The following is a 12,087-nucleotide window of genomic DNA, read 5'->3' as shown; positions in this document are numbered from 1 at the left end:
TTAATATAATAATAAAAGTGTTTATATGATCCTGACAACATGAATGATGTATAGCTCCAAAACAAATCATATAATTAATATAATAATAAAAGTGTTTATATGATCCTGACAACATGAATGATTCATAGCTCCAAAACAAATCATATAATTAATATAATAATAAAAGTGTTTATACGATCCTGACAACATGAATTATTCATAGCTCCAAAACAAATCATATAATTAGTATAATAATAAAAGTGTTTATACGATCCTGACAACATGAATTATTCATAGCTCCAGAAACAAATCATATAATTAATATAATAATAAAAGTGTTTATATGATCCTGACAACATGAATGATTCATAGCTCCAGAAACAAATCATATAATTATTATAATAATAAAAGTGTTTATATGATCCTGACAACATGAATGATTCATAGCTCCAAAACAAATCATATAATTAATATAATAATAAAAGTGTTAAAACGTTCACTTAATGCTATAATGAGTATTTGTTAGTGATGACTTATCCAAAAATTAATCTTGAGGATTTTAATTATCTTTATCGGGTGATTAATTGTTTTTAAAATTACACAGAAATTTGTTTTCTAAAAACATTTCTACTTTTCATAAGTTCAGAAAAGTATTTGTCAAGTTTTATACAATGATCTAAGTCTAGTGTGTTTTCCTTATACGATGAATAGTGAATTGTTAAAAAAAAGATAAAGATGTGCGAGACTGTCTAGTTTCCAACTAAGACCCGTCTTGTTCTAAAAATTGTGTAACACTGTCCAGTTTTCCAACTAAGACCCGTCTAGTTCTAGAATTTGTGTGAGGTTATCTAGTTTCCAACTAAGACCCGTCTAGTTCTAGAATTTGTGTGATGTCCTCTAGTTTTCCAACTAAGACCCGTCTAGTTCTAGAAATTGTGTGACACTGTCTAGTTTTCCAACTAAGACCCGTCTAGTTCTAGAATTTGTGTGAGGTTGTCTAGTTTTCCAACTAAGACCCGTCTAGTTCTAGAAATTGTGTGACACTGTCTAGTTTCCAACTAAGACCCGTCTTGTTCTAAAAATTGTGTAACACTGTCCAGTTTTCCAACTAAGACCCGTCTAGTTCTAGAATTTGTGTGAGGTTGTCTAGTTTTCCAACTAAGACCCGTCTAGTTCTAGAATTTGTGTGATGTTGTCTAGTTTTCCAACTAAGACCCGTCTAGTTCTAGAAATTGTGTGAGGTTGTCTAGTTTTCCAACTAAGACCCATCTAGTTCTAAAATTTGTGTGAGACTGTCCAGCTTTCCAACAGCATTTAGGTTTAGCAGATTATTCAAAGGTATTGAAGAATTAATTCCAATTTAGGCTCCGTTCTTCACATATGTTCTTTACAATACAAGATCTATGTTATCCAGTTTAGCAGATAGCTCAATACATGCAGCGTTACAAAACTCAAATATTGGAGTCTATAACAATATAATCACGGGAATAAATGTATCGATCGTCAACTAGAAGTTATAATATCGAAATGATAACTATAGGTAAATATAACACTATGCATGTTTGTAATACGTATGATAACTATCGTATAGGTAAAAATAACACAACCGATGTTTGTAAACATGTCTTCCTGAGTTGTTATTTATAAACTTTTTTTCTTTTGTAAAAATATTGAAGACTGTAATGATGATTTAGAAACCCCAAAACTAACAAAGGAGTAAGTTTTATTGTTTACTATTTCTCAATCCTGGAATCAACACATCACACTTATGGCAAAAGACAATTTGGTCAAACGGAGTAAGGTTTATTGTTTAGTATTTCTCAGTCCTAGAATCAACACATCATACTTATGGCAAAACACTATTTGGTCAAACGGAGTAAGGTTTATTGTTTAGTATTTCTCAATCTGGAATCAACACATCATACTTATGGCAAAACACTATTTGGTCAAACGGAGTAAGGTTTATTGTTTAGTATTTCTCAATCTGGAATCAACACATCATACTTATGGCAAAACACTATTTGGTCAAACGGAGTACGTTTTATTGTTTAGTATTTCTCAATCCTGGAATCAACACATCATACTTATGGCAAAACACTATTTAGTCAGACGTAGTAAGTTTTATTGTTTAGTATTTCTCAATCCTGGAATCAACAAATCATACTTATGGCAAAACACTATTTAGTCAGACGTAGTAAGGTTTATTGTTTAGTATTTCGCAATCCTGGAATCAACACATCATACTTATGGCAAAACACTATTTGGTCACACGCCTTAATAGCGTTGAGAAAACTGAGAGTTACACGAATGGTAAAACGAATATAGTCGCCCACTTAAGTAAAACGCCAAAGTGTAGTGTCAAATCCGAGATGTTATATGTGAATTATGGTGCGGTAAACATTAAACACTGCGTCTAATCGTCACCGCGTCAGTGTATTTTCATGCAGTAGTAACAATCCAAGAAAAGAAACATGAAATTTTTTGTTACTTACCGGTCGATAATCACTGGATCTGAGGGGGTCTCATTTCTGTTTCCACAGCTCTTCTTGTCACAACAGCGGCTGCACGAATGGAACAAAAACAACCAATAGGCATACACACAAAAACTCTCTATCCGCAGAGCACACATTTTCAAAGCATTTGATAAAGATAACGTACAAGTACTCGTATGCATTTGTTATTTCTACATGTTTTTTACATTGAAAGTTTGACATTTATTTTGTTACAGACACAAAGTATCTTGGATGCGCTAAGAAAACCCTAAAGTTTTAACATTTGGTGGCCTGTCTATGATAAAATTGAATAAAACCTTCAAATAAGAAAGTTGTAAAATATTTTACAAATAAAAATAATGTCAAATATATATATATATATACAAAATAACTACAGTAAACTTTACCTAGGTAAATACGTAGTTTAATTACACTACGTATGTGACTATGTAGAGCCATATAATTTATTTACCTAGGTAAATACGTAGTTTAATTACACTACGTGTGTGACTATGTAGAGCCATATAATTTATTTACCTAGGTAAATACGTAGTTTAATTACACTACGTGTGTGACTATGTAGAGCCATATCATTTATTTACCTAGGTAAATAAGTAGTTTAATTACACTACGTGTGTGACTATGTATAGCCATATAATTTATTTACCTAGGTAAATACGTAGTTTAATTACACTACGTGTGTGACTATGTAGAGCCATATCATTTATTTACCTAGGTAAATACGTAGTTTAATTACACTACGTGTGTAACTATGTATAGCCATATCATTTGCAGAGAATGAACATTCAGTCCACTACTAGGTCAAAGGTCTAAGATCTTATAATGCTAAAAATCGGGCTACAATTCTCGCGTTGAGCACAGCAAAGATAACCAATCCACTGTCTAACTCAAGAGACCTGCGCAGTGTCACAATATTAATTGGAGTAGGTGGATGTGATATTTTAGTTTAATGTACAGTATCGTTATACGCTTCCTTTTATCTAATAAATTGTAAAGCAGAATATAATTCAAAGTTTTTATGCACCAAGCAGATGAAAAACTATCCCTTAAAGCTACAATTATATCCCCCTTACAAATAACAACGTTCAACATGGAGTAAATATATCACCCCCTTACAAATAACAATGTTCAACATGGAGTAAATATATCCTCCTCCTTAACAAACAGAAACGTTCAGCATGGAGTAAATATATACCCCCCCCTTACAAATAACAACGTTCAACATGGAGTAAATATATCCTCCTCCTTAACAAACGGCAACGTTCAGCATGGAGTAAATATATACCCCTTCCTAACAAACAGCAACGTTCAGCATGGAGTAAATATATACCCCTCCCTAACAAACAGCAACGTTCAGCATGGAGTAAATATATACCCTCCCTAACAAATAGCAACGTTCAGCATGGAGTAAATATATCCCCCTTCCTCACAAACGGCAACGTTCAACATGGAGTAACAAGGACGACATATCGGGGAATAAAAAAACATTTGCCAAAAAATACCTTTGTTGGGGTTTAAACCGACCATCTCCATTGAGGACCTATTAATGGCGTCAGTCCATCTACTAACTTAACAAAATACCCTTGTTGGGGTTTAAACCGACCATCTCCATTGAGGACCTATTAATGGCGTCAGTCCATCTACTAACTTAACAAAATGCCTTTGTTGGGGTTTAAACCGTCCGTCTGTATTGAGGACGTTTAATCACGTAAATCCATCTAAGGACTCAAATCAAAGTAGATTACTTTAGAATAAGTTATAAATAACGAAAGCTGAACATAGAATATGTGGAAGAAAAGTATGTCTACAGTACTTCCCTTATTTTTCTGGGTGATTGTTTGCAACAAAAGATGTACAGATAAAGTTTCAAAGGGAAGTTTGTTTGCAATTTTTTTCCTGTTTGGGTGTTGCTGTTTTTAGGTGAGAATTATGCAACTTATATTCGAAAGGAAAGTTATTCTGTAATTCGTCCTTATCCGACAGTTAACTTTTCTTATCTATTGGGTGTTATGTTAAGAATTTTCAACATCAAGAGATAAAATGTTTACACTACATTTAAAGTCTGTCCTGCTTAAAACTGTTAGGTAAAAGGATATATACATAAATGTATTCAAATCACACAGAATGAAAACAAAACATTTACAAATTGTAGAACAGCTACGAAGAAGTATAAACTTGGAGGAAAATAATTGTGCAAGACGTCCCCAAAAGATGTCCGAACTTCGTAATATTAGCTGATTTATATTAAGCTGGAAAAACATCTATTGTGGCTGTCACACATATATATTGGAGTTCTAGTGCATATAACAAATTGGAGTGCTAGTACATATGTAAGAAACTGATGGTAGTCAACTTCTTAAGGGGTCTATCCTGTGTGGTTATAACACACTCATATATTAGAGTGCTAGTACATATATAGAAAACTGATGATAGTCAGCCTGTTAAGAGGTCTATCCTGTGTGATTATAACACACATATTTTGATGTGCCAGTGCATATAACAAGCTGATGGTTGTCAGAATTTTAATGGGTCTAACCGGTGTAGTTATCAGATGGTAGACAGTTTGTTAAAGGGCCTATCCTGTGTGATTATAACACACATAAATTGAAGTACCAGGGCATATAACTAACTGATTGTAGTCAGCCTGCTAAGGGTCTATCCTCCGTATTTATAACACACATATATTGTACTGCCAGAGAATATAGTCAGCTTCTTAAAGAGTTTATCCTGTATAGTTATAACAAAAATATATTGGAGTACCAGTGCATATAACAAACTGCTGGTTGTCAGCCATTTAAGGGGTCTATCCTGTGCGGTTATAACACACATATATTGGAGTACCAGGGTATATAACTAAATAATAGTAGTCTACCTGCTAAGGGGTCTGTTCTTTGTGGTTATAACATACATAAATTGGTGTGTTAGATCATATAACAAATTGATAGTAGCCAGCCTGCTAAGGGGTCTACCTTTGTGGTTATAATACACATAAATGGGAGTGTTAGATCATATAACAAATTCATAGTAGCCAGCCTGCTTAGGGGTCTATCTTTGTGGTTATAATACACATAAATGGGAGTGTCAGTACATATCAAAATGATAGTAGTCAGCTTGTTAAGGGTTCTATCTTTGTGGTTATAACACACGTAAATTGGATTGTCAGTACATATAACAAACTGATAGTAGTCAAGTTGTTAAGGAGTCTATCTTTGTGGTTATAATACTTAGCAAGAAGGCTCTCTTTCTAACAATATATTATGTCTCTAAAGTTATTTAGTTTCTTCACAGACTAAAGTAAGTCCTTGAAGTTATCATGTATTATCAATTTTAAAATGATTAAGAAATGTGATTTAAAAAAATAAAATAAACGAAGCTACAAAAAAAATTTAACCCAGAGTTATAGAAAGGGTTATTTATATCATAATTTTCAATCTTTTATTTGTTTTTGAGACTTAAGCTGAAGTTTTATGTATATATATATGTGTGTGTGTGTGTGTGCGTGTATTTAAAGGCCTATTTGTTTTTTTGGATACATAAGAATGAATGTTCTGGTTTTCACAGTTTACTACATTATCACATATTTTACACGAAGATTCAAAGGTGTTGTCTGAAAAAATACAAATAATAAAGATATTAAATGTCGTGCAATTTACGTCGTTGTGGATGTCAAAAGGCAGACAGTTGTCGGCAGATAGGGATTGGAACAAAGGAAATTAAGGATGGCATCTAAAAAAGGATGAAACCACATGTAACAATTAAAACAATTAAAATATTGCCATGAAATCAAAAGCTAACAATTAAAGTAACGAAACTAAAAGAATCAAAGACAGCAACTAAAGTCCTGAATCAAGGACTACAATTAAGGCATGAAAAACGACATAATACGCATACTAAGCAGAAGAGAATGAAGGGTAACAATTAAGGGCCTCAAGAAGAAGAAGACAAGCAATATATATTGAAAAGAAGAGAATAGTTAGTACTGATACTGAATATATAATCAAAGTATCGAATCGAAAAACAAAGTACGTAGGTTAAAATTAAACTATTGAAGCAGAAGTACGGAGGTTAAAATTAAACTATTGAAACAGAAGTACGGAGGCTAGAAATTGAACCACAAATAACAATAAAAATTATTTGAAAATTTGCGAAAAGGAAATGAATTAATTTTTTTGCATGTAATGTTACTACTCATTTTGAAGTTGAATTTTGTAATAACACTTTTAAATTAATAACTACTTATAAAACAAGGTCATTTTGGATCGCATCAGTGTTACTAAGCAATGAAATGCATAGTGTTTGCTCTGATAAACTTTTCACAACATTTTCATCCACAAGATCATCTTTGCAAGTGAAATCTTTACACAAATGTTTCGGACAGGTTACGAACAAGCTGCCCCCTCCCACTCTCCCCGGTAGCTAAGCGGTAAGTCTGAGGCTTATTAAAATCAGATCAGTTTCGATACCTGATAATGGTACAGCACAGATAGCTTTGTGTTTAACCAGAAACAAACAATTAAGTAAAAATACTGCCACGTTCGCTATATTCTGGAGAGATATATATAGATTAGATATAAACACGTATAACTAACTTTCCTGTTTTAGTTAGATATTAGATTTGTTTTTTCGAAAAATGCCATACAATATAATGCTGTAGCTTTTGTTGATCAGAGAATGTTCATTGGACAAAAGTGTCCCAATAAACTATATATATAGAACAATTCTATTACCATTTTAAAATCTGATTGGCTAGTTTTTCAAATGTGAAAGTAATTTCGGCACAACACGTGCGTTAACGTAGAATATTGTAGTAATGAGCTGGAATAGAATTACTGCTATTGTACAGCTTAAACAAGTGACACAAACCTCAAACAGAAGCAATATCACTTAATTAAACGGTTTTGTTATCCTTTCTGTGCTCTTTGTAACGACAGATTCACGAAGCTGGTAGTTTAATACAGATAAAAGTTACAGGTACGTCAGAAAAGCAGTTCAATTCCACACTCACTCATGTTATGTAATCCTTGATTAAAATTGTTCCTTACGTCTTACCTGCAGATGACTTCGTGGGTAAGGAGGACTCGTCGCATCTCTGGGTTTTTATCTTGTCCCTCGTAGACGACAGCCTGAGAAATACAGACACAAACAAACAAACATCACTTACCTACACATGATCTCGTGCGTAAGAAGAACTCGGCACATTTCAGGATTTTTGTCCTGTCCCTCATAGACGATAGCCTATAAGGAATTTAAACAGGACAAATATGTATTGCGGGGTTTTACTGGGGGAAGAAGAAGGAGCAGGACCTTAATTTCTATATACGGGTGCCTAGATGACCAAACATTAGGGTTTCAACTCTTTGACCAGACATTAGGGTTTCAACTCTTTGAAAAACAAAATAATAATAATAAAAAAACTTGAGTGTAAAAGTGACAACCATTAGTGAAAACGTGTAGCTTTTGTAGTGTGATTTAAACCATTGGTTGTACCAAGAACCAAGCTAATGTAATAAAGTAGTGTTCTTCTACCAGTTGCTGTTTCCTAGCTCCGTAAGCCTTACTTATCTTATCTTATGCAATACTTATCTTTGTTTCTCTAGAATCGTAACGCAGTGACGTCGTATTGCTTTCTTACAATACTTATCCTGTTTTTCTCTAGAATCGTAACGCAGTGACGTCGTATTGCTTTCTTACAATACTTATCCTGTTTTTCTCTAGAATCGTAACGCAGTGACGTCGTATTGTCTTGTTACAATATTTATCATATTTTACCCTAGAATCGTAACGCAATGATATCGTATTGTTTTGCTACAATGCTTATCCTATTTTCCCCTAGAATCGTAACGCAATGACATCGCATTGTTTTGTTACAATATTTATCCTATTTCCCCTAGAATCGTAACGCAATGATATCGTATTGTTTTGCTACAATACTTATTATGTTTGTTATCTAGATTCGTCACAGTGACATCGTATTATTTTGTTACAATACTTATCCTGTTTTGTTATCTATATTCGTCAAGCAACGTTTCCTAGGTTCAGTCAACAGTATCGTGAGTTTTCTGGTTTTTGTTCGACAATGCTTATGACTTCAGTTTCCTAAGTTTGCCAGAGCAACGATGTTATAGAGTTTGCTGCAAAAGCGTGTCGTAGAGGCGTCTATGTTGTAAGTTTTCTTGCTAAACTTATCGTGAATGTTTCTATATTGTAAGTTTTCTTGGTAAACTTATCGTGAATGTTTTTATCTAGTAAGTTCAGTTGCTAAACTTATAGTGAATGTTTATTTATTGTAAGGTTTGCTGAAAAGCTTTTTGTGGATGTTTCTATAGAGTAAGTTCAGTTGCTAAACTTATAGTGAATGTTTCTATATTGTAAGTTTTCCTGCAAAACTTATCGTGAATGTTTTTATCTAGTAAGTTTTCTTGCTAAACTTATAGTGAATGTTTATTTATTGTAAGGTTTGCTGAAAAGCTTTTTGTGGATGTTTCTATATAGTAAGTTTAGTTGTAAAATCTGTCGTGGATGTTTCTATATAGTAAGTTTATCAGCAAAACTTATCGTGGATGTATCTATATAGTAAGTTCAGTTGCTCAGCTTATCGTGGATGTTTCTAAAGATCGACATACATTAACACTACAACTTCTGTTGCAGTGTATATGATGCCTGTGTCTTATAGATTCGTCACATCAATAGCCTCGAGAGTTTGTTACAAAACTACGATGTCAACAAATTCAGTTATACGAATTCATTACTTTTCAGAGCGACTTATTTCTCTCTGACCTCAACGTAACTGTACAATATTGTATGTGTTTTAGAAATATGATAAAATACAACGTTATTAGCGTTCATGACAACCAGAAGTTATATCTAATTTATTCTGATAAATTAGATATAAGATAAAATTAATAGCAAGTAAAAGTTCATAAACCTTCATTCTATAGTTAGTTTAGAAGTCACATTAATTTACATTTTTTATAGTTTTACACAAACCACGATCATATAAATATTTTTATTGTTCAGTAATGAAGCTGCTTATGTTTTAGAAGAAAAGAAAATACTAGAACCTAATATAAGTAAAACTAGGTGAAAAACTGACAAATAGAATGAAATAAAAACCAGGAATGAGAAGAGTCAAAGTTTGTTTTAGCCAATCTATCTAATTTTTAATATTTTAATTTTTAACAGAAATTTACATTATGAAACATTTAGAATTATCCTTAATAATCATAAAAAAAACACTTCCGTTAGTTATGGAAATGATTTCCATTAACTTCAAGTTGTGAATATTGTTTTTTTAACGCGTAAGGAAAAATTCCTTTGAGTAAACAGACGTTTTGTGATCAATAGAATATTTACATAAATAACCAAAAAACTGATTAAACAGTTTCCAACTTATTATATGTTAGTTTTTATTTATATATGTGCACTAAATAAATTTGCTTGTTAAACATATTAATGTATCTAATCTATATTTGCTGGAAGTTTTCTTTCAATTGCTACGAAAGAGATGCAGATCAGGTGGTTTAATTGAACAGTTATCAGATCGTTTTGATTCTTATTTTATCAAAGGATAATTTGTTATCTTTTCTTGAATTCCCAGATAGTTATTCCTGAATGCTTAGGTAATATATATGATTAGTAGGACTTACTGCAATGTAAGTAAAGCAACTTGAAAAACTATCACATCAAAAAAATTCTATCAATTTTTCAGGCACAATGATATGTCTGCAGCGCTAGAAACTTGTTTTCGATACCCGTGACGGACAGAGCACAGATAACCCTTTGGAATTATGTACAAACACACAGTCGTTTATATGTAACTAGTCGCCACAATACAACTGTTTTCTAGAAAAAATATATAAGACTCGGCTTTTTTTTTTCAAATTCCAGCAATAACACGTGTAGCAAACACAGAACTGTTCATATTTATTAGCACACGTAAACTAACTTCACTGCTTTCCGGATAATTAACAGGGAGACAATACGCGCGAAAGTGTGGATAAACCAAAAGTCGTCATTACTAAGTTTCTATCACTTACAAATCCTTTCAAAGCGCTACATAGATTGAAACTATATTTTTTAAAAAGATTTTCAATACAAGGTTAAATTATCTTTCTAATTTGCGGTAACTAAATGTTATCCCCGGTTTTAATGATGAATTCTTGTTCTTAAGCCTTACTAATTGAGAGGAACTATTCGGAAACTGCCAGAAACAGTTTGCTTTATCCAACAAAAGTAGAACACACTAGTAGGACACAATGTGGCACATTCACAAACACCCCTTCATCTCCTCCCCTATATCTATCGTTTTCTGTGTTAAGCCTTTCGCGACTCGTCTCAGGGGAGATGCAAATCACTGCATTGTATCAATAGAAGAAACCACGTCGACAGAAGCACCAAGACCTTGTTAAAAACGTATGTGTATTGAACTTGTATGTGTGTGTTTTACCTCATTCCGAAGCGAGGGTTTTGGTTGAGATCGCTTAATACTTTTTTTTCGGAGTTTAGTTTATCAAACACTAGAATACACACACACACATATATTTCTACATACATAATTAGGTAAGAACCCGTCATACATAGTTCCACACTAAACAGGCCTCCACTGCTTAGTTTTGTATTCACATCGATCAGAAACCTCGTGTAATTCACAAAGCTAAGTAATTGTGGCATCGTATACATAGAGTTATTGTCATGTACAAAGCAGTATACTGTGATACTCTAGAAGTGTAATGACATTATCACTAATTCCTAGGCTGTAATTATTTAATCAAATATTTATCATATATGTATAGAAACGAAATATGCGGTATTTAGTAAAATAGGCGTATTTTATAACTAACATAAATTATCAACGCACGTGGTCCATCGCCCTTCGTACTGACAAATACGGACCTTTCTTCCAAAACCACCTAAACTGTTTATGTCACTCGAAGGAGAAAATAACCCGAGTATCGAATAATAAACGTGATAGTATAAAACTTATAAATAACCCGAGTACCGAATAATGAACGTGATAGTATAAAACTTATAAATAACCCGAGTACCGAATAATGAACGTGATAGTATAAAACTTATAAATAACCCGAGTACCGAATAATAAACGTGATAGTATAAAACATAAAAATAACCCGAGTAGCGAATAATCAACGTGATAGTATAAAACATAAAAATAACCCGAGTAAGGAATAATCAACGTGATAGTATAAAACATAAAAATAACCCGAGTAAGGAATAATCAACGTGATAGTATAAAACTTATAAATAACCCGAGTAAAGAATAATCAACATGATAGTATAAAACATAAAAATAACCCGAGTAAGGAATAATCAACGTGATAGTATAAAACTTATAAATAACCCGAGTAAAGAATAATCAACGTGATAGTATAAAACTTATAAATAACCCGAGTACTGAATAAGGATATTTATTGAACTACTCTGTTTCATGGTGTGGTTCATGTTACTGGAACTGTATACTGAACTAGTCTATTTCATGTTATGTAAGGATGTTTACTGAACTAGTCTATTTCATGTTATGTAAGGCTGTTTACTGAACTAGTCTATTTCATGTTATGTAAGGCTGTTTACTGAACTA

At 32.7% G+C, this 12,087-nt stretch overlaps 1 protein-coding gene across 2 annotated transcripts in view; it reads right to left on the bottom strand.

The window, feature by feature from the left end:
* Positions 1-12,087, bottom strand: part of LOC106467957 (transcription factor collier-like) — a 148,532-nt gene that overhangs the window by 68,776 nt on the left and 67,669 nt on the right. Inside the window, exons 5-6 of one of the 2 annotated variants that reach the window (XM_022396198.1) lie at positions 7,654-7,727; positions 2,472-2,540 (exon numbers count right to left, since the gene is read on the bottom strand). In XM_022396198.1, the coding sequence (XP_022251906.1) occupies positions 2,472-2,540; positions 7,654-7,727 (143 nt within the window). Of the gene's footprint in view, positions 1-2,471; positions 2,541-7,541; positions 7,616-7,653; positions 7,728-12,087 lie in introns of both variants that reach the window. The other variant, XM_022396199.1, reaches the window with a different exon arrangement.

Source organism: Limulus polyphemus, unplaced genomic scaffold (genome assembly GCF_000517525.1).
Source record: "Limulus polyphemus unplaced genomic scaffold, Limulus_polyphemus-2.1.2 Scaffold2810, whole genome shotgun sequence".
NCBI lineage: Eukaryota > Metazoa > Arthropoda > Merostomata > Xiphosura > Limulidae > Limulus > Limulus polyphemus.
This window is presented reverse-complemented; position numbering and strand designations above follow the sequence as displayed.